Source organism: Narcine bancroftii, chromosome 4 (genome assembly GCF_036971445.1).
Source record: "Narcine bancroftii isolate sNarBan1 chromosome 4, sNarBan1.hap1, whole genome shotgun sequence".
NCBI classification, from domain to species: Eukaryota; Metazoa; Chordata; class Chondrichthyes; order Torpediniformes; family Narcinidae; genus Narcine; species Narcine bancroftii.
Genome location: NC_091472.1, coordinates 106523823 through 106551466, shown reverse-complemented (window position 1 = coordinate 106551466; position 27644 = coordinate 106523823). Strand labels below are relative to the sequence as shown.

Below are 27644 nucleotides of genomic sequence, written 5' to 3'. Positions count from 1 at the left end.
GGTGAGCTCTATTATTGCAAAGGGACTGGTATTCCAAGGAAGACCTTTACTGCAGATGAGAGAAGAATTCTCATCATAATGAAGAAAAAATTCCCAAATGCATGTCCGACAGATCAAAGACACTTGAGGAGGCAGGCGAAGACATGTTAATGACTACTAATGGCAGAAGACTTCATGAACTACAGAGGTTATACTGCAAGCCATGGCAAAGGATGCTTTGGATTTTGAGCAGTTCCTTTACGCCACCACACTTTTCTCTTGCCATCTCTCTAACACAGACTAATCTTGATCTTATCTGCCCACAAGAGCTTTTTTCCAGAATTCTGCAGGTTCATTTAAATACTTCTTGGAAAACTGTAATCTGGCCACCCTTTCTTTCGCTGATGAGTGGTTTGCATATTGCAGGGTCCCTTTGCAATTATTGAGCTTACCAGTATGCTCTTTCTTTTTAATGATGATCTAAACTGTTGATTTTGGTAATCCTAAGGATTGGGTGATATCTCTTACCATTTTATTCTTGTTTTTCAGCCTCATAATTGTTTCTTTAACTTAATTGGCACAACTCTGGTCCTCATATGAAAAAATGGCAACTACAGACTCCAAAGGTGATCAAAAGCTTAGAAGCAAGTCAAGCTATCTTATATCTGCACCAATGAACTAATTAAACATACCCGAGTAATCACAAACACCATGAACTGAAATGTCCCAAACATTATGATGCCTTGAAATGAGGGGACTATGCATAAAAAAGTGTTGTAATTTCTATGTGGTCAAACCAAAATGTACACAAATAACCTTGAGTAAAATCTGGAATGTGTACTTTCATGACATGTGAATTGTTTGATTACAGATTTAAAACTGTGGAGGGCAGGGGTAAATAAAGGAAAAAAATGTCTGTCCCAAACATTATGGAGGGCTACAAGTCTATAAGACCAAAAGACATTGCAGCAGGAATAGGCAACATAAAAAGTGGCCCGAATACCGATTCCTGAGCAACAACACTAGAAAATGGCAACCAACCAAAATATGATTTCTGTATTCTACCAATCAGCCAATGGTCTATCCATGTGAGTATGTTTCCTGTTAATACCATGGGCTTTTATCTTAAAAAGTAGCCTCGTGTGTGTCACCTTGTCAAAGGAAATCTTTCTGAAAATCCAAATACATATTGCCTCTCCTTTATCTCATCTGCTTGTCCTTTCTTCAAAGAATTCCAATATTGCTTGTCAAGGAAGATTTTCCCTGAAGGAAACCATGCTGACTTTGGCCTATCTTGTCATGTGCCTCCAAGTACTCCATAACCTCATCCTTGAAAAATCAACATCAACATCTTGTAACCACTCATGACAGGTTAACCAGTCTCTCTTTTGAATAGTGGAGTGACATATGCAGTTTTCCAGTCTTCTGGAACTATGTAAGAATATAGTGATTCCTAAAAGATCATTACTAATCTCTACAGCTACTTCTTTCAGAACCCAATGGTGCAATGCATCTGGCCTGGGAGACATATCTATCCTTGGACCATTCAGCTTTCTGACCACCTTCTCCTTTGTTATCGAAACTGCACTCAAGTCAACAAATCAGATAAGCCATCTCTCTTAAGTTAAATCCCATGCACTGTGATAGCCTGATTATGTAAGTGGCATGTCCCACTCAGGTGTTACACAAGCACAAAATATTTGAGGATAGAGCATCAAACTGTGTGGTGGACACCATTTGACAGCACATTGGCCTATGTGATTCTGAACATCAAATGCTCATCTGCCCTGGAGTGATGGCAATGTAACTGGATAAATATTGAATGAGGAGTGCACATATAACTGAAATACACAATATCCAAAAATACTTATATATGTTTATTTAAAATCCAAACTTTATTAATACATGTGATTATTATATACCGTGTATTGAATGTGCATCATGGTCTGGAGAAACAGTATTTTGTTGGGTTGTATATTTACAGTCAGATGATAATAAACTTAAACTTGAACTAAAGTTTTCTAAATCAAATAGAAAATGAGCCTTTCATAATAATCTGGAAAGCATTACTATTGTTGCCATTTATTTGTCTTTTTTTTTTAAAAAAAGACATTTACTGGTAACTGAGCACCCTAAAATATTCTATCATTCTCTTAGTGACAAATTTATTAAACTCATACTTCATCCCAGTACTATTTAGCTCAAAATCTATTACAGAGATACAGAAAAAAAGTTTGATTTTTCACATATTATTTAAAATTCAAAATCTTTGTTAAAGTATGTACATACCCATCAGCACACTTCATTTAAATTCTACCAACAACACTGAAACAAAAAGATACTACTCCCAAGATTCACTTTGTTATTAACAACAACATCAACAGCAAGTACATTTGTCATAATCATTTTTTTCCCCAGTTCATTAGGTGCAATAATTAGCATTTTGAAATATTGAGCAATTTGTGGTTTGAACTCACTGTGCATTTTGAGCTATTACCATACATATGCAGCCAGGGTTCCCAGTTGTTTTGCTCAACAGACTTTACATTTGGATAATCTAAGAATGCAGCATGAGCTATAACTTCATTCTTCTCATTTTCTACAGTCACAGCAAGATTTGCTCTTTCACTAAAAGTACAAGAAATCAAAAACAGAAATGTTAAAAAATGAACATTTATTTGCATTTATCGACTTCTATGACCTTAAAACATTCTAAGGCATTACTCAGCAAATGTAATACACTAAATGTATATTTAATGTGGCAATATAGGAAACACAAATGCCAGTTTGCACCCAACTCTTCTTCCCAATGTACCATCCTGGAAAATACAAAGCATGCAATATTTGTTATTTCACCTTTTATTCTCCTAAAACCAATGATCCCAGTCACTCCAACCCGCATTTCAATATCTGTTCAATCACCTTCAAAAATTTAAGAAACTGATCAGGTATTTTACAGCTTTTTCACTTCAAATTAGTTCAAAATTTGTACCATTTTGTGAGATTCCTGTAATAGTGAATGGTTCTGCTGTGGCAATTTATACATCCTTTAATTTTTTAATATAATATATATATTATTCAATTACTAACTCATTTTTGTCTCACTACATATTCTCTTTTGTCATTTAGTCACTTGTTTGCAAATTTAAAGCATACTTTCTCTTACTTTCTTCTACCAACTCCTATCTTTTTCCACAAATATTCAGAGGAAACTCAGCAGGTAACACAGCATCCATAGAAAGTAATGAGTAACCAATGTTTCAGGCTGGCCCTTCACTTTCGACGAATGCTGCATAAGGCTGCTGAATTTCTCCAGCCTGCACTCAAACCCAGTATGTGTGGACTTTCTCGTTTAACTCATTTTTCCAATTAGTTACAAGTTATAAAGAGCAAAGTGGTTGTGTTTTTTAAATAACTAACTCTATTTTTCTATTCACATCTGCTTTTTGAACTATTAGGTGATTCTCATAATTTCTGTTTAGATTTTGTAAAATCTAAGGTCAGTGTGGTTTCAGATAAGGAAAGGTAAAGGAAAATAGGATGTCCTTTATTAAATAGGTGCATCACATTTAATCTCATTACAGATGTTTGCTATTTTTTCCATTCTGTCTTCATCTGAGCCATAATTATTTTCAACGACTGACAAATTTGCCCTCAATTTTGCAGTTCTGCAATTAAATTACGGACCAAAGTAAATAAATTGAATGCATTTATGAACATGATAATAAAGGAACCTTTTTCTTCTTATGTTAGGCAAGGAAACAAGACTTAGATGCTGGGTATTCTTTTCACACTTACAGCAAATGGAGGATATTAATTCTTCCAAACATATTGTTTGTACTGGGGGCGAAGAGTTTCATAATCTGATGAGCATCTCGAGATTCTGACCTCCTTACATTTATTGTTATGCTTCCTCCACTTGCACCATATATGTATGTCATTGTTGCTCTCTGAAAGAATGTACAGTTGAGGTCATGAAATTTATATTATTTATAAGCATATTTTCTCAAGTTCGTTTCAAGTGTTATTCAGCAGACAGTTCTTATATTTCAACCTGTCTCTTCTGTAACTATGGCCAGCCTCTGAAAATCAATGCATTGTGGCACTTTTAAAAAAAAACATACATTTGTGTGTAGCTGGAGATGTAGAAGAGAGTTTAATTCTGTGAATTCTCTCTGCCCTGTAGGGATATAGTGGCCCAAGATGGCAGCGCGGCAGTTGCTTGCGGCGGCCTCTTCAGGACCTGGTACTTCTGTTCCTACGCTGTTTGTAGTTGCTCAGTTGTTTTTAAGTAGCACCGCGGGTTTGGGGAAATGTTTTTTTTTTTAAAAGCCACAAAGCATACTACTACTATGACATGTCCTCATGTGCAAAGTAAAGGTTATGATAAAAGCTGGACATCAGTGAATAAAGGACTGGATATGGCAATAAGCACCAGTAATCAGTGGAGGAGCTGACCACTTCTGGTGTATCCACACTAGATAATGGAGAACCTGGACAGTGGGGATTAATGTAGGCATTGATAACTGGGGAAATGGGAAACCAAAAACTGAACTCTGTGGAGGCTGGTTATTACTGGTAACAAGCATGCTTGTTACATGGGGAAGTGGGCACTAGAGAAGATGGTCTCTAGCCATGATACTCAGGTCATTGAATGACACCCAGGGAACTGCACATTGCACATCAACAGTGGGAAATTGGCCAGTGTGGACTCTTAACACCTTTGAGCATCACACTTGACATCAAAGAACAACATAGCAATAGGGGAAGTGAACACTGTGACCTGGTCTTTGCGACTGGGGTAGGTGGGTTCTGACTTGGATCAGAATGTTGGCTGAATCAACTGTAAATTGGGATCTATCCACAGAGGTGACATGGGGAGTAACAGGGTACAAGCAATTGAACATCAACAATCTGCATTAGGATGATGAGGGTGACCTCATGTGGGGTAAACATATGGTCACAGTCCTTTTTTTTTTTTACATATTTGGAAAATCTAAAACTAAAAGGCATAGATTTAAAGTGAGAAAGGAAAGATTTAAATGGGACCCGAGTGGAAACTTTTTCCACAGGATGGGTGGTAGGAAAATGGAACAAGATGACAAAGGAAGTGGTGGAGGTGGGGACAATGATAAGATTTTTTTGAAAATGTTATTTTAAATTTTGCAAAATACATATAATAATCCTCTACAAGTACAAATATACTATTAACTACAACCCTACCCCACCCCCCACCCCCCGACTAAACAAAAAAATCCCTCCTCTCTCCCCCTTCAAAGCTTAAAAGAAAATTATATTAAATGCTCTTTGTTTGGAGTGCCATTCACTTAACTTCTAATGACATATGCTCTAAATACAAATTCCACATTTCAATAAAAAAATCATTTTGTAAATTATGTTACTTTTTCTAAATATAAACACGATTGCATTTCATTATGCCATCTTTGCAAACTTAATTTTTCCATGTTATACAGCAATACATTTTCTTGTAACTGCTAATCCTAATCTTAAAAAAGTTAAATGCGGTTTAGTCATTTGTGATTCTATAAAGGGCAAATTAATATAATCCATTAAACACATCAATGGATCCAATTGCAAATCTATTTTGAACAAATCTCTCAAAAATTTTATAATTTCCTCCCAAAAATATTTAACCTTCTCACATAACCAAACTGAATGTATAAAAGTACCTTTCTGCTTCCTACACCTAAAGCACAAATCTGTTAAACTAAATCCATATCTCTTCATTTTTTCAGGAATCAAATATAATTGATGCAGAAAATTATAATTAACCATATTATATCTAACAGTAATTAACTTTGTAACACTATCTACACATATTTTAGATAATTCTTCCCATGTCGAAACAATATCTAAATATACCCTCGTGTACAATTCCTCTTTCAATCAATACCGTGTTTACTACCAAAAAAAACTTTTAAGGAAATAAATAAAGCAATTAGGTTAATTTTATGGAAAGGTAAATTGTTAAGAGTTTCTATTCAAAAATTAATCTGGCGCTTATGAGTTAGGAGGTTTGCAGTTACCTAATTTTCAAAATTATTATGAAACAGCACAATTGAAGTTAATTAATAGATTATTTGATATAGTACAACCTCCTAGATGGGCAAAGATAGAGATGGATCAGATTTCTGAAAATAGTATTGCTGGTTTTATTTATAAATGGAATCCTACATTATTACAAACATTTGAGTTACCTGTTTTAAGACATATAATGAATATTTGGTATAACCAAAATTGACTTATAGGTTCTAAAGGGAAGATATCTATAAAGGCACCATTATATCAAAATAAATGGTAAGATTTAAAAGACATTTAGACAGGCACAAGGATAGAAAACATTTAGCAGGAAATAGGCCAAGCGCTGGCAAATGGCACTAGCTCAGCTGGGGAACTTGGTCATCATGGATGAGTTGGGCTGGAGGCTTTGTTCTGTGCTGCATAGCTTTCTAACTCTGTGGCTGGCTACCTAAATCAGAATTTATTTCTCCCAGATGTTAAATGAACTCTGAAGCATAATAGGACAATTAAAAATCACTGTAGAATTGTAGTGCGCTGAGGTAGCAGAAAGCAAGCACAAAACTCAAAAGACTGTACAACAGGCTTTATTCCAGTAAAAGTCTGAACACCAGTTCAAGCCTTGGTGACTCCCCGTGTGACTGGCTCAGGAGGGGCCAGCTCAGGTTTATATTCAGGTTGGCTGATTGACAGCCAGCCCCTTAGGTGGTCTTCCTGCAGGTACAGAGATCGTCCCCTGCAGTGGGCTGATGGTCGTATCACCACAAGAATCATGATTATACTTTAGGTCATCATTAAAGAAACAGCAGAAAAACTCAAATGCTATGTTTTCTTTCCAGTGCAAAACAACACCCAGATTGGCAAGATGACTTTGAAATTCTCATGCAGGCAATTTCAACAAATTCCACTAGAATTTTCCACAGAGCCAAGCTGACCCACAAAGAACATTTCTCTGGCAGTTCCTTATGTGATACAAAGAAAAGGTAAACATTTTGTTCACATATCTAGTCTCTACTAGATAACAAAAAAAGTCAGATTTTGGCACATTATGTAAAGTATTCCTTCTGAAGTTCTAATTTATTTTCCAACTCCATGCCTTGCCTCTGTGTATTTCGACAACATTGGATATGCATGCAGGGCTCCAGTGGACTGTCTATTTCTGAACCAGACTGTCAACAGCCTGCTATCTAATATGTCCAGGAGATGAGCTTTCATCACCATTCCTCCTCCAACAACAACAAGCCCCACTCATAAAATTATGATGTCTGAAACTAGCTCAGATCATATGCTACTAGAATACCAGTCCATGTATTGTTCCCATTAAAATCTTGTATTCCAGTAAACCTTAGCTAGCCTCACATTTTCAATGTTTCCAAAACCCTTAACTGGGAACAACAATTTGTATAACCTCATGAACTTGTCAACTCTGTGCTTGCTGCCCCAGTCTTATAGCAAATCACATTTAAAATCCTCACTTCTATTTTCAATGCTTCATCCTTCACTTTGTCTTCCTGCTTTCCAGGCTTCATGTATCACATTGATCCAAAGCTTGACCATCCTTGGTTTTCATCATGCCATCCCTAATTTCCAAGTCCTCTGGAATTTCTTCGCTAAACTTTTTCACTTCTCCATTTCTCTCTGGTCTTTCAAAATGTTGTTTCAGTTATGCTGGCAAAAACAGATAAGATGCCACTCTATGTTGTGACCCTAGTGCATAAAACCGATGGTAGAGCAGAACTACTGGCAAGCTCAGTGCAGAGAATGACTGCTGAAACAAAAAGCTGTAATGTTCTCACCAAACCTACATGCCTGGCTGCAAGAATATTGAGAATCTGGATCTCAAACCACTCCATCAGAGCCCTGCTTGCATACCAAATTTTATGGTAATGCAGAGTCTGATGCCTTGAAAATATTGGAAGTTGCTTTTTGTTAATAGATTAAATAAGCTGGCAGGGAAGGAGTACAGGAGATGGGAATGGTGAGAGTTAATCCAAGTTGTAGAGGGAGGAAAGACAAGCATACAATGAAAGTGTTCTGTTATACTCCTCAAACAACAGTCCCACTATTGCATGTTCTGGACTATGCAGCACACCATGGTAATGATGCTCTAAGTACTATACATTTCATATATTAGAAGTCAGAAATAGGAAAGACAAATGGCATTAACATTTCAAATCAATGGTTCAGTCCAGCACTGCCTGTAAGGAATTAGTACGGTCTCCCCGTGTATGCACAGGATTTTCCCAGGTGATCCAATTTCCTCCCACCCTTCAAAATGTATGGGGTTGTTGGTTAATTTGGGTGTAATTGGGCAGTAGGAGTTTAAATGGCTGGAATCGGATTTTACTGTGCTGTAAAAAAAAAATAAAGTGTCTTGAGAATTGATTTTAGATGAGCAGATGTAAGCATAAAATATTAGGTATTAGAGTAGATTTAGAATTTAAAAAATTATTTAAATTAAATTATTTATAATTATTATTTAAAAATTAGAAGATTTAGAAAGATGGGATGTATTGCCTATTATGTTAATAGGTAGGGTAAATAGTATTAAGATAAATATCTTTCCTAGAACACAATATCTTTTTCAATTGATTCGAATTGATATTCATCAAAAAAATTTTAAAGAATTAAATGCTTATGTAAGAAAATTTTTTATGGAAAGGAAAAATGGCAAGAGTATTATTAGAAAAATTAACATAGAAATAAGATCTGGGAGGTTGGCAGCTCCCCAATTTTAAGAATTGTTATAAAGCTACTCATCTGTGGTTTATTAATGCAATGTATAACTCAGAAAAAAAAATTCCAGCTTGGATAAACATAGAACTTAGTAAAATAGGGGAAACAGCCCCTCACGCTTTTACTTATCAATTGAATGGGAGAATGTTAATAGCAAGTAAGGAAACTTTTATTTTAAAACACTTTTGGTATTATGGAATAAAGTTGATAAGGAAATAGGAGGATCTGATTGGATGTCCAGGAAAGCACAGCTATTTCAAAATAGATTCATTCCTTTTTCTATGGGGAATCGATATCTAAAGATTTGGCAACAGAATGGTATTAATAAAATTGAGGATTGTTTTGAGGAAGGTAAATTTATTATGTTTAACAGAATGATAGAAAAATTTAATATATCTGAAAAGACTAGATTATGTTATCAACTTCATAATTTAAAAAAATATTTTTATGAGAAATGTTTGGTCAAGATTTGAAATTGTCACCCAGAAACAGAGGTAGAAACATTGTTATGTAGTGGGAATGTAAAGAAATTTATTTCACTAATGTACAAATTATTACATTTACAAAAGAAACCTATGAAATTAGGAATTCATAAATCAAGAAAAAGATGGGAAATTGATTTGAATATACAAATAGATGAGAGAATATGAACTGATAAATATATATATATATGAAAAGTGCAATAAATGTGAGATACAGACAGATTCAATACAATTTTATTCACCAGTTATATCTGACACCTCAAAAGATAAATAAATTGAATCAGATTTACTCGGATTTATGTTTTAGATGTGAACAAGAAGTTAATACTTTTCTGCATTCTACTTGGCAATATCCTAAAGTTAGACCTTTTTGGTTGAAAATAGTTAATTTTTTAGAACAAATAACTGGGATTAGATTCCCACAGAATCCATTGTTATTTCTATTCAGAGATGTTAAAGGAATTAAATTTAAATTAAAACTAAATTAAAAATCAAGTTAAATTTGTGTGAATTGCATTAGCTATAGCTAGAAAGTGCATAGCCCTATCTTGAAAATCAGGTATAAATTTGGGAATGGAAAGATGGCATGCTGAGGTCCAGAGCAGTATACCATTTGAGAAAATACATACAATTTAAGAGATAAATATTATATATTTTTGAAAATATGGAGCCCATATTTACAAAAGGTGAGTTTAAAGGTGAGTTGTGGGATATTTTATTTCTTCTAATATATATACAACATTATGAAATATTATGGTAATAAAATTCCTGTTGAAGAACTCTGGTCCCTTTCTTTCTTTCAGTAGGGAGTTAGTATGGGATGTGGGGGGGGTGGTGTGCAGTCTGGGCAAATCTATATTTCTTTTTTTTTTCTCTTTTTATATACCACATGTATTGGATTTGAATTATGTACTTGTAAAATGAATTAATTTTTTGTGGCTCTAAATCTATAAATAAAATATATATTTTTTTAAAGTCTTGAGAACTGAAAAAAAATTAAAATGAAACAAACCTAACATTACTGTACGGAGAAAGAGGGGATTGATGGAGAAAACAAGAGAGGGCTTGTGAAAAGAACAGGAGAGAATGGTGCAGGAAGTCTCAAAACTGTTTTGTATTATTTATAAACAGTGTTTGAATGCGCTTCATGATCGTGCCATTTCAGTCAGGTGACATACATTTATTTTGCAGTTTTGTGTCTACATGGTATTGCCAAAGAGTCAGATGCCAGAAGGTTTTACTTCACTAAAGTGTACTAGATTTTCTGTCCTGGCAACCTGTTGTGGTGCCAGACTCACATTTTAAGTTGCTCACATATCTTCAAAATTCTGTGACTATTTTAAGACCACTAATTGACATTTACCAAGAGTACTCGCACCTTCAATTTCAAAAACCCCGCGCAATGGTTCCTTAAATGATTTCCTCTCTTGAGAGCTTATCTACTTATTTTCTGTGCTCTCTGTCAATTTTGAAAGTCACTGAGTCAGTCTGCCAGTATAGTACACAAAATATGTATAAATCAGTTTTAAGTTGGGGCAAACGATGGTGGTGGTAGATATTAATAAACTGCTCAAAACACACAAGACTAAAAATAAATGTTTCAATAAGATTTGAATACATCCATGAAAGTATTCTATTTCAATTATTCCACAGGCTGGAAATAAAAATATAGCCACAAGTTTTGTTTGGGCAAAACAACTCCGTAATGCCTGTTATTTCAAAAGATTATTAGCGTGGGTAATTAAAAAAAAACTACAGGCTTTTATTTGTGGAAAAATGCACTACAATACAATATACATTCTTTTCCTTATATTGCTATGCAATTTTGGAATGGTTTAGGATTTGGATTAGAGAATAATATTTTTTCTCTCTCTTTGTTCTCCCACCCCCCCCCAAATATAAGGATTTTTTTCTTTTAACGAGTTTACTGACATTGTTACAGCTGTATGCATCAATCTTTTTTACTGAATATTATATAGAACTTAATAAAGATGTTGAAAAAGAAAAGAATACAGTGGACAGGGCAGGAACATCAAAGGCTAAGAAAATAAATGTATTTTTCTTCCTGGAAGTAATACATTGAGAATATACAGTATTAGCAAAGGAAAAGGTTACTTTACCTGACCACAAGCCTCCGCAACTTGTTAAAAGTGGAACAAAAAAGATCATGCCCTTATTTCCTTGTTGCCGCAACGAAGCCGAGCGTCGGTGTCATAGCAACCGGCGTCACCGTCACGTGGGGTCGCCGTCGGGTCGGAGGTGAAGACGTGCAGGCAGCGTGACGTTGACAGGGAGTTTCTGTTCGTCTTTTTTTTTGTGTGGGGGGTGGGGGGGAGAGTTGTTCATTTTAATCGCACGGCGAGGGGCGAAATCGTAGTAAGTCATGGCGTCGACAGCGGCTGGAAAGCAGCGGATACCCAAAGTAGCGAAGGTAAACGGGGCCTCGCCGGCAGGAACGTCAAGGCCTTGCCTTGGGGAGGGTGACCTGGGATTGGGCTTGGTTTCACGGATGGACTGGGGTGGCCGGGACTGTGCCCCATCGGCTGTGAACCGGGCTGATAGGCCGTGTGAAGTGTCCAGGCAGATCAATTATTGTTGCACTTGGAATACAGTGTGCAATTCTGGTCGCCCCCTTGCAAGAAGGAGGTGGAGACTTTGGGCGGGGTGGGGGGGGAGGGGGAGGGGGGGGGGGAGGGGGAGGGGGGGGGGGTACAGTCCAGATTTACCAGGATGTTGTCTGGTGTGAGTTATACAGTATGTCGGAGACTGAGGGGTGACCTAAAATTATGTGAAGCATTGGATAGGGTAGACAGAATCTTTCCCAGGGGGAAAAATATCACACACGAGTCGACAGGCATTTAAGGTGAAGGGTTGGGGGAGGGGAAGAGTGTTAACGAGACATCTGGGGCAAGATTTTTATGCAGACTGATAGATACCTGGAATGGGCTGCTTAGAGTAGCGGTGTAAGCAGAAACAATAGTCATGTTTAAGATAGACAAAAGGAGACAACATGTGCCTGGAGGCAGAGGAGGTTGGGGAGGTTCTACATTAATAACTTTGCTTTAGTATTCACCAGAGAAAAGGACCTTGATCAAGGTGAGGTCCTAATCGAACAAGCTTGAGTGCTGGACCATTTGATTAGGAAAGAGGAAGTGCTGGACCTTCTGAAAAACATTAACATTGAGAAGTTTCTGGCACTGGATGAGGTTGCTGTGTGAAGGGAGGGAAGAGAGAGCTGGGATGTTGGCTATGATCTTTGCATCCTCATTGGCCACAGGGAGGTGCAGGAGGATTGTTGAATGGCAGATGTGATCTTGTTTAAAAAGAGTAATGGGGAGAATTGAGTGAGTCTTGTGTCAATGGTGTGCAAACTATTAGGGAAGATTATTAAGGATAAGGTTTACGAGCATTTGGAGAAGTACTGTCTTTTCAGCGATAGTCAGCATGACTTTGTGAGAGGAAGGTCGTGCCTCATGGCTCTAATTGAGTTTTTTGAAGAGGTTACAAAAGAAATTGATCATGGTAGCGTGGTAGGTGTAGACTACGTGGATTTTTAGAAAGGCATTTGACAAAGGCCCACACGAGAAACTCATTCATAAAGATGAGAGACATGGGGTCCATGGAACTCTGGCTGTGTGGATTCAGAATTGGCTTTCCTGTAGGAAGCAGAGAGTAGTAGTGGATAAAAAGTATTCTGCCTGGAGGTCAGTGACTAGTGGAGTTCTGCAGAGATCTGTTCTGGACCCCTGTACTTTGTGATTTTTATAAATAACCTAGAAGAAGTAATGGAAGGATGGGTCAGTAAGATTGCAGATGATATGAAGGTTGGAGGAGTTGTGGATAGAGCTGAATGTTGTTGTAGGTGACAAAAGAATATAGAGTTACAGAATTGGACAGAAAAGTGGTAGAGTTCAATTTGGATTAGTGTGAGGTGATGTTTTTGGAAGGTCAAATCTGAAGGCTGAGTACAGGGTTAATTGTCAGGGTTATTAACAGAATGGAAGAACAGAGGGACCTTGAGATCCAAATCCATACATTTCTCAAGGATGCCATGTAGGTAGTTGAGGCAAATGTGGGCTTCATAAGTCAGGGGATTGAGTTTAGAGTCTCGAGATCATGTTGCAACTCTACAATCTCTGGTGAGACCACACTTGGAATATTGTTCAATTCTGGTCACCTCATTATAGGAAGGATGTGGAAGCTATGGAGACAGTGCAGAGGAGATTTATCAGGAAGTTGTCTGGATTGAAAAATAAATCTTTTGAGGCAAAGTTAGCAGAGCTAGGATTTTTCTCTCTAGAGCAAAGGATGAGAGGAGTCTTAATGGAAGTCTACAAGATTCTGAGCAACATAGATAAGGTAGACAGCCAATGCCTTTTTCCCAGGGCGGGAGAGCAAACATGAGAGAACATCCGTACAAAGTGAAGGGAAGGAAGTTTAGGGGAGACATCAAGGGTAAGTTTTTTTTACACAGAGTTGTGGGTGTTTGGAATATCTTGCCAGGGATGGCGGTGAAAGCTGAAACATTAGGGGTATTTAAAAGATACCTGGACCGGTACATAGATGGGAAAAAAAATAGAGGATTATGAGGTGGGAGGGTTTAATTTTTTTGGTAGGAATATGTTGGTCGGGACACATTGATATACATATAAAAATGATGGGAATAGATCAGTATGTGTCATATGCAAGCAGCGAAGCTTAAGTATAAATTAGGCATTATGTTGGGTGCAAACAAGTGGGCTGTAGGGCCTGTTCACTCTGCTGCACTCCTCTATGTCATATGAGTGGCGGAAAAGGATTTAAAGCTGCCCTTTACGTACCAGAATAATTTTGAATGAGTATGAATTTATTGTCATGCACCCAACTAAAAAGCACAGATCCACTGAAAGGCACAAAGAGAAATATTAATAATAACATGATAGATAAATATTCACAATTGTAGTTAATATATATAAAAAGGTATATTTTCAGTAGTGCAGATAGATTGTTTGGTGGTCCCAGAGTGGTTTATGGTTAGGATAGTATGGTAAGTTTCAAGAACTTGATGTTGCTGGAGTGATAATAAATTTCTTGAACCTGGAGGTGCTGGACTTCAGGCTTTACCTCAGAGGTGTTGGAGCGAGATTCAAATGCAATTTGAATGAATGCATGAAGGGGAGAAATTGCAGGGCAGCTATTAGGAAAGAATGGGGAATGGGACTAGTTATAAGGGTTGAATTGCCACCTGTGGTGGAATTATTCTACAGTTTTGTAACTAATGTGGTGTGCAGTTGGATTCTACAGAAATCCTAGCTGTATATTTTTTTCCTCCTGAGTGCAGCGACAGATATTTGGTCTGAGAATTAAGGCCTGATATTTCTCTTTTTTAAATTTTCATTTTATGAATGAGAGGGTTCCAGACATTTGCTCTAATGTAGATTTCAAAAGAGAGAATTTAATTTAAACAGTCTTTTTCTGATATTTGGACATCCTAGGCCAGAGGTTCTCAAACTTTTTTCCAATCAGTACTTTATGCTTAGTAAGGGATTACTTAAGGTGGGATGTGAATGGAAAGAAGATTGAGAACCATTGTCCTAAACAGCTCCATAGCCAAGGAAGCATTTCTACAATGCAGTAAATTAAGACATTTGTTGCATCTGCAACCTTGATGTTGCCAGTGCAAAGCAAGTTGTCTTATGAAATCTCAGATATTCTCATGTCTCTAACAACTGTTAAGGAAATTATGGACTGAGAATAGCTCTCAGAAGATGCAATTTAAGATTTAATGACCATTGTGACGGAACTTTAGAGATATTAAAATTTACTGCTGCAATATATGTGAAAACAAATTTATTTCTGCTATACCTTCTTTGTTTTCTTAAGTATCTTAACAACACTATAAAATGCTTGGCATCTCTTGAGGTCAAAAATAAATCTGTGCTCTGCAGTGTTGTTATAGTCCATCTCAGTATCTGTGATCAGAACTATATGCAGAACTTCAGATGCGACCTTATTGAAGCATTGCATATTGTTAAGAATTTGAACAATTGATTTTCACTGTAACATAAAGTTCTGTATTTAGAAAGCATTGCCCCATTTGGCATTGTGGAACTGTTATCAAACAAAACAGAAATGCCTAATGGTGTGAGATATTAGAAGAGATAACAGATAAATAAATTGTATGAAATATCCTCAAGTAAGAGAAGGAACCAATGAAATTGTGGAAGGAATTCCCAGCAAAATAATTTTGTTTCCCACAATGTGAAGCACTGGTTTTATTGTGTAGTGAAGCATAGCATTGTCAACTCCTGGTGATTCTCCATGTAATAGCATGGAGGCAATTAAGAGCACAGAACATAGAAATCTATAGCACAGTGCAGGCCCTTTGGCCCACTGTGTTCTGCTGTCCAAATCTACCCCAACAGCTGCCTAGAATTTCTCTAGTACATAACCCTCCATTTTTCTCAGTTCCATGTACCTATCTAACAGTCTCTTAAGCTATCCTATTGTACCTACCTCCACCACTATTGCTGGCAGTGCAAAAACTCACCTCTTACTTCGCCCCGTACTTAAAACTAGCTGCCCTCATATTAGCCATTTCAGTCCTGGGGAAAAGTCTCTAGCCATCCACACAATCAATGCATCTCATCATCTTATGCACCTCTATTAGGTCACCTGTCATCCTCTGTTACTCCAAGAAGAAAAACTAATTTCACTTGACCTATCCTCACAAGGCATGGTCTCCAAACCAGGCAGCATCCTTGTAAATCTCCTTTGCTTCCCCCACCCCCCTCGCTATAGCATTCACATCCTTCCTGTAGTGAGGTAACCAGAACTGAACACAACTAAAGTTTTGTATAGCTGTGCAACATTACTTCACGGCTCTTAAACTGGACCCATGGGAATGAAGGCCAACACACCATGCACCTTAACAAAATTATTAACCTGTGCAGCAGCATTGAGTGGCCAATATCCCAAGGCCTCTCAGTTTGCCAATACTGCTCAGATTCCTCCCAAAAATATTGTATTCTGCCTTCAAATTTGACATGCTGAAATCAACCACCTTACATTTTTATGGGTTGAACTCCATCTGCTACTTCTCAGCCCAGCTCTGTATCCTATCAATGTCTATCTGGCAACCCTTTTGACTATCCACATCATCCCTAATATTCCTATCATCCATAAACTGAGTAACCTACCTAATCCACTTCCTTATCAGGTCATTCGTAAAAATCACAAATAGGAGGGGCCCTGGAACATCATTGGACACTGAACTCCATGTATAATATGAAAGATCTACAATTACCCTCAGCCTTCTTTGGGTAAGCCAATTCTGTATCCACAAAGCAAGGCTTTCTTGGATTCTATGCCTCCTTACCTTCATGGAGAACTTGTCAAATGCCTAACTGAAACAAATGCCTTGCGCATCCACTACATCCACCAGTCTACCTTTATAGCAACATCAGACAATTTACGTACAATGGGTGTATGTAGACGGAATGCAGATGTAATATGAGGCTTCAATTTAATCATGCATGTTTTTAAAAAAAGAGAAACTAGTTCATTATTCTTACATTCTCAATATTTTTTATTGTTGTTTCTTCTTTTACCTCCACGGCATTCTTTGCCGAGTCACATGAGTTGTTGCAGTTTAGGTGTCCTTTTTAATTGCATTTGTACAGGTTGTACCTCTTTAATCCAGCGACTTTGGGACCTGGCCATTGCTGGACCACAAAAAATGCTGGAAATCAGAAATTGACCCCTATGTAAACATTTCAAAGGTAGAACAAAGCTTAAAACAATAAATAATACTATGGGGCAGCACAGTTAACATCGCGATTAGCGCAACGCTTTTACAGTGCCAGCGAGCGGGACATTAGTACAAACTCCTTACAGACAGCGCGGGACTCGAAGCCCAGTCCCAATTCCTGGTGCTGTAAAGGTTGAATCTGCCACCATTAGTACAAACTGCTTATAGAGAGTCCGGGACTTAAATCCCGATTGTGGAAGATTCAACCTTTATAGCGCCATAAATCGTGACGGGGGTGCCAGACCACAGAGTGCCGAATAAGAGAGGTACAACCTGTATTTAGTTTTCATTATATATTACCTTTCCTCAAATATGGCCAGTGGAATGAACATTGGAAATGTACATTCAAAAATACCATTAGTATTGGAACTAAAAATGTTAGCTAAATAATGCCATGTTAATTCCATGACACATTTTCTTGAGCTAAATTATTGCTCTTAATCATTTTTTTTGGGAAGGACAATCAAGTAAATCTGTTCAAGGAAAAAAACTTTTTTTCCCCCACAGGTGAAAAATAAAGCACCTGCTGAATTGCAAATTACAGCTGAACAGCTGCTAAGAGAAGCAAAAGAAAGGGAACTTGAACTCCTTCCACCACCACCAACTCAAAAGATCACTGATGAGGAGGAATTGAATGACTACAAGCTACGAAAAAGAAAGGTAAGTAAATTGTTCAAAGAAAAGTTAAATATTTCCCCCTCATTTATCAGTATAACAAATCAGATTGTTGTTTCTACAGTATAAGTAGTTGACTTTTTTTTAATTTGTTGCCATTTGGAAATAGACTTTTGAAGACAATATACGGAAAAATCGAACTGTTATTAGCAACTGGATCAAATATGCACAATGGGAGGAGAGCCTCAAAGAAATTCAGCGGTAAACATGTTAAGAGCATTGAACAAGGTACATTCAGAATTTTCAAATTTTTGAAATTGCATTTCATGTTAAATCTTCAAATATATGTTTCTATTCACTGAAGGGCGCGTTCAATTTACGAGCGTGCATTGGATGTCGACCACAGAAATATCACCCTGTGGTTGAAGTATGCGGAAATGGAGATGAAGAACCGACAGATTAATCATGCCCGTAATATCTGGGATCGAGCAATTACCATTCTGCCTAGGGTCAATCAGTTTTGGTAAGTTGACTGCTGGTCAGCAATCATATTTTTCTAGCTTTTCGTCCAATTTCAAAATATGGAAGTGGGTGTGGGGAAAGGCCATTTATCCTTTCAGCTAGCACCATCATTCCGTACAATCATGGCTGATCACATGACTTCAGTATCCTATTTTTGCTTTCTGTCCTTATTCCAACCAATATATTCCTGAGCATAGTGTGGAATTATTGTTGGTAAGCTTGGTCTTCATTTGTTATAACTTTGTTAAAGCCCTTGGGATGTTAGTGGTGTACTTAAGATTGAGTTGAGGTTCAAACTATATACACACTGCACTGCCGCTCTTCGGCTGCTGATGGGGCCATCATCCATCCATTTATTATCAATAAACTAGATAATTACATTGCTATCCTGTATGGCCTCCTGTCCCAAGCTCTGCTGATCTAACTTAATCATATCTTGTTCACCTTTTACTCCTTTTTTTTCCTACATTTATTCCTAGTTTAGCAATAACTTGGTTTTAAAATCCTCATTTTCAATTTTGAATTTTTCCATGATCCTGTTCCTTTTTCTCTAACTCGCTCTATTACTACACCCCTCAGGTATCTATTCCTTCTTATTTCTGGTTTCATTTGCCCTTGAATTTAATCATTCCAGCATTAACAAACTCCACCAACAGTTCAAATTAACCCACTAAATTCCCCCTTCTCTCTACCTCCTGACTCCATAAACAACATCCTTGACCAAACTATTGGTCATCTGCCCTAACATCACGTGGCTTTCTTAATTTTTGTTTGATAAGGTTTGTGTGATGTTTTGCTGTTTTGATAACTGTTGGTATTAATATAATTCTATTTTCTAATTGTTTAAACACCTCAAATTCACCTGCAATGAATGTCAATTACAATTATTAATTTTCAAATTCAACCATGTTCCACATTAATGGTTTGCGTGCCATTAAGTATTTATTTTAGAATATAAAATGAGTTTTGGATGAATGTGATGTTGGTCTTATTAATTGAAGAACATTTAATTTAAAGATGTATTTCTGCTTCTGTTTCCATGACTATTTTGATTTTTTTAAATTTAACTTTCCTACTAATGAATTCCACACGTGTTCGAGAAAGTTTTCTAAATAAGTATATAGAGGTACCAACTAGAGAGAATGCAATACTGGATTTCCTTTTAACGATAGAAGTATGTGTAGGGGAACATTTTGGGTCCAGTGATCATAATGTCATTAGTTTCAATTTCATTACGGAGAAGGATAGGTCTGGGCCTCGGGTTGAGATTCTAAATTGGAAAAAGACCAATTTTGAGGAAATGAGAAAGGATCTGGAATGTGTGGATTGGGATAAGTTGTTTTTGGGTAAGGATGTACAAGATAAGTGGAGGACCTTCAAAGGTAAAATTTTGAGAGTACGGAGTTTATATGTTCCTGTCAGAATTAAAGGCAAGGTTAGCAGGCATAGGAAAACTTGGTTTTCAAGGGATATTGGGGATCTAGTTCAGAAGAAGAGAGAGGTGTATAGCAGGTCTAGGCAACATGGATCAAATTAGGTACTTGAGGTGTTTTTTTTTTAAAAAGCAAGAAAAAACTCAAGAAATTAATCAGAAAGGCTAAAAAAAGACATGAGCTTGCTTTGGCAGACAATGTGAAGGAAAATACTAAGGGTTTCTACAGGTATATTGAGCAAAAGGATATTAAGGGAGAAAATTGGTCCCCTTGATGATTAGAGTGGCCTTCTATGGATCCAAAGGAGATGGAGGAAATCTTGAATGTTTTTTATATATAAGTATTCACTCTGGAAACAGGCACAGAGTTGTGGGAAGTAAAGAAAACAAGCAGTGAGGTCATGGAATCTATAAAGAGGAGGAAGTCCTTGCTGCCTTAAAGCAAATAAGGGTAGATAAATCCCTAGGGCTTGACAAGATGTTTCCTTAGACCTTGAGGGAGGCTTGTGTAGAAATTGCAGGAGCTCTGGAGGATGGGAGGGTAGTTCACATTGTTTATAAAAGGCCCCAATAGAAACCCTAGAAATTATAAGACAGTGAGCCTGATGTCAGTCATAGGTAAATTATTGAAGGTGTTCTAAGAGATCAGATATACAACTATTTGGAGAGCCAGAAACTGATAGGGATAGTCAACATGGCTTTGTGAATGGTAGGTTATGTTTGACCAATCTTGTAAAGAGTTTTTTTGATGTGGTTACCAGGAAAGTTGACAGAAAGGCTGAGGATGTTTTCTACATGGACTTTAGTAAAGCCTTTGACAAGGTCTTGCATGGGAGGTTAGTCAGAAAAGTTCAGACGCTAGGTATTCATGGTGAAGTAGTGAATTGGATTCAACAATGGCTGAGAGTAGTGGGTGATGATTGCTTCTCAGTCTGGAGGCCTGTGACTAGTGGTGTGCCTCAGGGATCAGTGCTGGGACCTTTGTTGTCTACATCAATGATCTGGGTGATAATGTGGTAAATTGGATCATATTTGCATATGACATTAGGATGGGAGGCGTTGTGGACAGCAAAGAAGGTTTTCAAAGCTTGCAGAGGGATCTGGACAAGCTGGAAAAATAAGATGAAATTTAATGCAGACAAGCGTGAGGTATTGCATTTTGGAAGGACAAACCAAGAAAGGACATTCATGGTGAATGGTAGGGCACTGAGGAGAGCAGTAGAACAGAGAAACCTGGGAATACAGATATATAATTTCCTGAAAATGATGTCACAGGTGGATAAGGTTATAAAGAGAGCTTTTGGCATATTGACCTTCATAAATCAAAGTATTGAGTATAGGAGTTGGGATGTTATTGTAAAGTTGTATAAGACATCGATGAGGCCAAATTTAGAGTATTGTGTGCGGTTCTGGTCACCTAATTACAGGAAAGATATCAATAAGATAGAAAGAGTGCAGAGAAGATTTTCTAGGATGTTGCCTGGACTTCAGGAACTTAGTTACAGGGAAAGGTTAAACAGGTTAGGACTTTATTCCTGGAGCATAGAAGAATGAGGGAGATTTGATTGAGGTATTTAAAATTATGAGGGCGATAGAGTAAATGCAGATAGACTTTTTACACTGAGGCATGGTTGGTGTCAGACAATTGAGGGGCATTAACGTAACTGCGGTGGAGGGGGGGTTCTCACAATCTGCCATTCAAAAATTAGCTCAGCAAGGTGGGAGGGTTGGTGATGGTGGTGGTGACTACATGCCATGAACCTTCTCCATGCACTGTTGTTACACTTCCCCTTCCCTCCAACGTAACAGACAAACACGCTACTTATATCACATGGAGACTAGTGACGCTAGTGTTGCCGGTGGGGGGGAGGGGGGGCACAATATAACTCATTTGGGGGAAATGCCCCCCCCCCCCCCCCCGGCGCCGGTAGTGCATTGAAGGTAGATGAGATACAAGCCAAAGGACATGGGCTAAGAGTGAAAAGAGAAAGGTTTAGGGGGAACCCTCTCCACACAGAGAGTGGCAGGAGTGTGGAATGAGCTGCCATCTGAGATGGTGAATGCGGGCTCAATTTTAACATTTAAGAAGAATTTGAACAGGTATGGAGGGCTATGGACTGGGTGCAGGTCACCTAGGGGGGGGGGAAATGGTTCGGCACAAATTAGAAGGGCTGAAGGGGCCTGTTTTTGTACTGTAGAGTTCTACGGTTCTATGTCATTTTTGTTCATTTTTTTCCAAGACGGACATAAAAGTCTAAAAACATCAGTTCTGTTCAGCTAGGAATTATTTTTACTGATCTGAGGTTTTTCCATAATTTGAAGATATAAAAATTCCTTGCTTCCATTTTCCAATTTACAGCTACATCCTATGCAATAAAAATGACCAAATGGTATTCTCTTGCTATCCTTTGCAGTCACTTCTGTGTCTGGATCATTAGATTTGCAGCAGGATGAAAACCAGATAGGGGAGTGGAGGGGGGAAAATATGAAGTAAGGATTGCATTTAATGGGATGAAAATTTTCTCGTCCATCTAATGTCTGGGACAAAGACACTTTTTTCCCTGTGCTCTGCAGTTTAACATTTGTAATCAAACAAATCACGTGATTAATGTGCATGTTCCAGATTTTATTCAAGGTTATTTGTATATGTTTTGGTTTGACCATGTAGAAACTACGGCACTTTTTATACATAGTCCGCTCGTTTCAGGACAGCAGGTTTGTGATATTTGGCTTCACAGGTGTTTGTGATTACTCAGGAGTGAGCTGCAGCTGAAGTGGTGAATGTCGGCTCAGTTTTAACATTTAAGAAGAATTTGGATGGGAGGGCTATGGAGGGCTACAGTTAAGGTGCAGGTCAGTGGGACTAGGTAGAGTTAATATTTCGGCACAGTCTAGAAGGTCAGAAGGGCCTGTTTCTATGCTGTAGTGATCTATGGATCAGTGTGGTATTCTTTCAAGACCAGGGAAAATCTGATTTCCAAAGTGGCAAGGCTCAATTTTAGACTGCCAGCGGTGCTAGATCTAATTAATGATGTATTCATGTATGTTCTGAGAGTAAATCTAAATGCTATACATTTATTTTATACAGATATTCTGTTAAATTTACTTTTGCCAGGTATAAATATACCTACATGGAGGAAATGCTAGGGAATGTTGCAGGAGCAAGGCAGGTCTTTGAAAGGTGGATGGAATGGGAACCTGACGAGCAAGCTTGGCACTCCTATATTAATTTTGAACTCCGGTACAAGGAAATTGAAAGAGCACGACTGGTTTATGAAAAGTATATCCTTTTAAAATAAGATTTTATTGAAGAAATAAGGTATTTTCATTTTGTAAATTATTCATCTTTCATAAAAACAGGAAATCTCATAAACCTGAGGTTTGGTACGTGCAATCATAGACTTGACAGAGAAACTCTAAGCTTCTAGCAGTTAGAACCAATGTTTAATTGGAATAAAATTTTCTGCAATGAAATTGATGGTAACATTCTTGGGGTTAATTTTACTTAGTTTGTTTTTTGTTTCCCTCTGATTAATTGGGAGCTAATAGACACCTCAACAATTACTGACTATTTGTGAGGTGTTTTGGACAGAAATGGAAGAGACTTTTCTTGAGGTCAGCATTTCAGTCAGACAAGAAATGCTGGAAGCACTTTACATGGAGAAACAAACAGTTGACATTTCAGGTCAAGGACCCTTCATCAGAATTTGACCCACTACCATCAGGAAGAAGATGCAGGAGCATCAAAATTAGAACTGCCAGTCTGGGGAATAGCTTCTTCCTGCAGGCTGTGAATAGATTAATGGTATCCAGTAACCTTAGATTTCCTATGAAAGAAACTGAGTAAATTATTTCTGGATCTTTATACACATTTATATTATATTTTAGTGTATGTATATGATTATTATGTGCTGTGTTAGAAATGTATTGTGTGTATATGTGTATAATGGGGTCCAGAGAAACACTGTTTTAACTGGTTGTGTATGTACAGTCGTTTGATAATAAACTTGCAAAGATGAGAGTCCACATGGATACCACCTTCAACCCAAACATTGAGAAAAGTGAATTGAAATGAATTGCTTGCTGTTATGAATGTAGAGATCGAGTAAATATCAGTTTTTCCTGCTATCCGGACAAGTCAACTCATACAGTTGTGAAATAACAAATAAAGCAGTGTAGGGAGTGGTGATGTAGTAAGTTAAATAGTACAGAATATAGAGAAAAGTACAGTTTAAAAGGGCATCATCTTTTGCCAGCAAGAGATCCACTTAAGCATCAGGTAATTGCAGGAAAGGAACTTCTTATAATTTGGAGTGTGCATTTTCAGGAATATGCTCTTTCAACCAATGGAAGGGAGGAAAAAGAGAGTGTGTTACTCAGGTGTGTTACTCATTAATATATGTGAGCAGCTTTCCCATGACAGTAGGTACTGTAGGCAGTCGATGGAGAAGAGGTCGATTTGTGTGGTGGCCTGAACTGTGTTTTCACAATTGTAGGAGAAGATCATACAATGAAAAGAGTTGTTTTTTTAAAAGCCACTAGTGGGCACGGTTATTTTCATGCTGTTTTTTTTCTCCTTAATTCCACTACACTTGTTTTTATCCATCCTGACGTTAAGAACTGGATTAAGTATGCAAGGTTTGAAGAAAGGCATGCGTACATTGGACATGCCCGAAAAGTATACGAAAGAGGAGTGGAGTTTTATGGAGAAGATCACATGGATGAGCAACTCTTTGTGGCATTTGCAAAATTTGAAGAGAAGCAGAAAGAAGTAAGAAATTGGAGCTTCTTTTTAAGGCTGGTTCAAATGCTCATCATCACTGGCTGTTACTAAGATGGAGTTTGAATTGCGGACTACATGATTCTTTAAATTTTAAATTCACACAGACAGCGTGGCAACAGGCCCTTTAGGCCCACAAGCCCTATGCTGCTTCATTAGATCCAATTGACCTACAACCCCCCAACCCCGGAATGTTTTGAACCCCTCAGTAGGTTTTGATTCTTCTGCATTTGAATCAACCTACTGATGACTCAAAATCTCACCATGCAGCAAACATCACTAAGAAATAAATAATATTACAGTGTAATATTACAGTGTTTATTTTCCTAGTTAGAACTAAAACCAGGTTTTCAATCTTTTCCCATCATTGCTATTTACAATGTAATAAAGCTTGAAATTTCATCGTCAATTCTTCATTAATTATGGAATGGTGTTTTATTTATAATATCTTTTGATAAGGCCTCCTTCAAAGGATTTTTGAAATACAAAATATTTCCTGTGTAACATGTCATGCATAATATCTTTTGATAAGGTCTCCTTCAAAGGATTTTTGAAATACAAAATATTTCCTGTGTAACATGTCATGCATAGACCAGTGTCCCATTGGTTGCTTCGATCAAAACTATCAGGTAACCTGTTCACACTGAGAAAATTGAGAGACCATTCTAAATATTTTGTTGCACGAGCAAACTGCAAAATCGAGGTGTTGCAAAATTGTACCTTGACAGATCAAACCCCAAAGAGTGTGCAAAGTGTCAGCCTCTAACCCTTGTACTTTTTTTAAAAAAAAATGAATTGTATCTGATTTATATTTAATCCTTAACCAACATTTACAATCAGGGAATCTTGCACTGCTTTGAGTATTAGAACATAGGTCACACTTGAAGGCTTTTGAGCAGATTTCATTGAAAGTTGTTGCTTAGCTTGGAAATAAACTGTTCGTCATCAACAATTTTATTTCCCCTTTAACACCAACCATTGCGCTAACTGTTGTACTAGCCGTGTCGCCATCTCCCCACCACCCCCCCCCCCAAAAATTTGGAGATTAAAGCCTTAATACCAATAACGTTAAAGGTGGTTACTAGGCTAGGATAGGGAGACACTTTTGGAAAGTTACCCCATTGGCAAGCAGCATTGATCAGCTCTTCATGCTGGGCCACCATCCATTTTATTCAACTGCAACTTTATGCAAACTTTGTTCAAACGGCTGCTGCAGATGGGAAGCTCCACTGGCTGAACGTTTGCTCCCATCTTCAATCTTTTATTTAATTTTAAAATGTATTTATTTCTTTTTTTTTTGCCGTTTGCTTGAATTCCAGATATCTGGGATTTTACTGTATATTGTAAATTACAATTCTTTCATAATATCTTGAGAACATGATGATGCGTTGACCTAAATAAAGGGCGGCACAATTAGCTTAGCAGTTAGCACAACTCTGTTACATCACTAGCTATCAGGGTTTGAATGTGGGACTGTCCGTAAGGAGTTTTTATGTTTTATCTGTGTCTGCATGGGTTTCATTCAAGGTGTTCTGGTCACCCCAACCCCCACACCATTCAAAGCGTACCGGGGCTGTAGGTCAGTTGGGCATAATTGGGCGGTGTTGGGCTAAAGGGCCTGTTAAATGAATATCTACATTGGAAAAAAAACCTACTTCATGTAAATTTAACCCACCCACCACAGCCTCCCACCATTTTTCTAACATTTACATTCATATCTAAAAATCTTTGAAATATCCCTATCAGCTTTTACCACCACCTCTGAAATGAGAGGACAATACAAATTCATGGTTGCTTTTTAGATAAATGCTGAAGCTGCAATTATAGAAATTATCAGAAGCAAGATGTGTAAATTTATAATGTATAACAATATTATCCAGTTTATAACTTGAGCTGTGTCAGTCAAGATTCCCTGTTTCAAGGTGGAGGTGCAAAATACTTTTGCCCTGAATTGCTGTTCTCTTTATAATTAGCTAGAAATATCTGCATAAGTTGCACACTTGCTGTCGTTAAGCAAATGCAAATTAAGGAATAGTTCTAATTCCTTGAAGAATGAAATGTGTGTCAATTCCTTCAATAAAAATAAACTAGAATTTTAAAAAATGAAGCCATATAGTATGCTCTATTGTTAATAACCAAATTTGGTGGTCAGAAAATGTTTCATCTTTTTTCAAGTATTTCAAGTCATGGTAATGCATGTAAATGATAATCCAAGGTTCATGTTATTAATTATACAAAAATCAAATTGTGAGATGCATGGCAGACCTCTACAGATAAGTGTTATCCTCTATTGTTGTTCACCCAAATGCTTTACTGGCATTTCTACTTGCTGCTGAGACTTTGTTCATTTCTAGTTTGATCGAGTGAGGGTCATCTACAAGTATGCACTTGATAGAATTGCCAAAAGTCAGGCCCAAGAGCTCTTCAAAAATTATACAGTATTTGAGAAAAAATTTGGGGACAGAAGAGGTATTGAAGATGTCATTGTGAGCAAAAGACGGTTTCAGTATGAAGAGGAAGTCAAGGTAAGATCAATTTTATCTATCATCTTTTGGGAAAAAAATAATACATTTAGATGCTTCTCCATAATTCTGTGTGTATGTGAAATTATGCGATCTAATAGATAATTTTGGAGAACCTTGCTCACTGTGAGTGTGATTAGCACGTTGGAATCAATTATGCATTCCAAGAACTAACAGTTTATAATTATCAAGTACTAAATGGTCAGATGAAGAAAAGGTGTTTGCTCCTATTTTCCTATAGATTTTTTTTGTGACATCTAGTTGAAAGTAAATGCTATTTTAGCATGCAAGTCACCAAATTACCACAAAAACAAAATGAGGTAGATTGGGATATTAGAAAAAAATTATGTACTCGGTAAGTTATCTTATGGAGATGGGGGAAATAAAACAACTATTGTTTTAGCTATGAGGAAAGGTTGCTGGCACCTCTCTCAGCATCAAAGCACTGTTAGCGCATATTTCTCTTATTGCTGAGTTTGTAGTATTGAGCTCAACCCCAAGCCAAGTAAATGAACAAATTAAACATTTTTTCTGGAACAGAATGTTAGATTATTAATCAAATATAAATACAGGGAAATTATTAATTGCAAATTACTAGTTTGACCTTGGCAAGATTGACGGTTTAGTTCTGTTGAACCACATTAACTGACAGGATAAGGTCTTGGAGGGAGTGCAGAAGAAATACTGGAATATAAAAGGGGCTGTGGGGATTAATTGCATGGAGTAGCTAGAAAAAGTCAGTCTTGGA

General features: G+C 37.3%; 2 protein-coding genes across 7 annotated transcripts in view; one reads left to right on the top strand and one right to left on the bottom strand.

Annotated features, from left to right (window-relative positions):
• The window catches only part of cfap61 (cilia and flagella associated protein 61), a 203022-nt gene extending 191512 nt beyond the window's left edge, over positions 1-11510 (bottom strand). For 2 of the 6 annotated variants that reach the window (XM_069932362.1, XM_069932361.1), the window contains exons 1-3: positions 11357-11510; positions 3778-3929; positions 2457-2607 (exon numbers count right to left, since the gene is read on the bottom strand). In XM_069932362.1, the coding sequence (XP_069788463.1) occupies positions 2457-2607; positions 3778-3920 (294 nt within the window). In that variant the 5' untranslated portion in view covers positions 3921-3929; positions 11357-11510. The remainder of the gene's footprint in view (positions 1-2456; positions 2608-3777; positions 3930-11356) is intronic. The other 4 variants (XM_069932358.1, XM_069932357.1, XM_069932356.1 and 1 more) reach the window with 4 other exon arrangements.
• A 29-nt stretch (positions 11511-11539) lies between these two features.
• Positions 11540-27644, top strand: part of crnkl1 (crooked neck pre-mRNA splicing factor 1) — a 41090-nt gene continuing 24985 nt past the window's right edge. Inside the window, exons 1-7 of the mRNA XM_069932368.1 lie at positions 11540-11667; positions 17533-17685; positions 17810-17901; positions 18005-18163; positions 22710-22876; positions 24187-24365; positions 26729-26899. Of these exons, the coding sequence (XP_069788469.1) occupies positions 11620-11667; positions 17533-17685; positions 17810-17901; positions 18005-18163; positions 22710-22876; positions 24187-24365; positions 26729-26899 (969 nt within the window). The 5' untranslated portion in view covers positions 11540-11619. The remainder of the gene's footprint in view (positions 11668-17532; positions 17686-17809; positions 17902-18004; positions 18164-22709; positions 22877-24186; positions 24366-26728; positions 26900-27644) is intronic.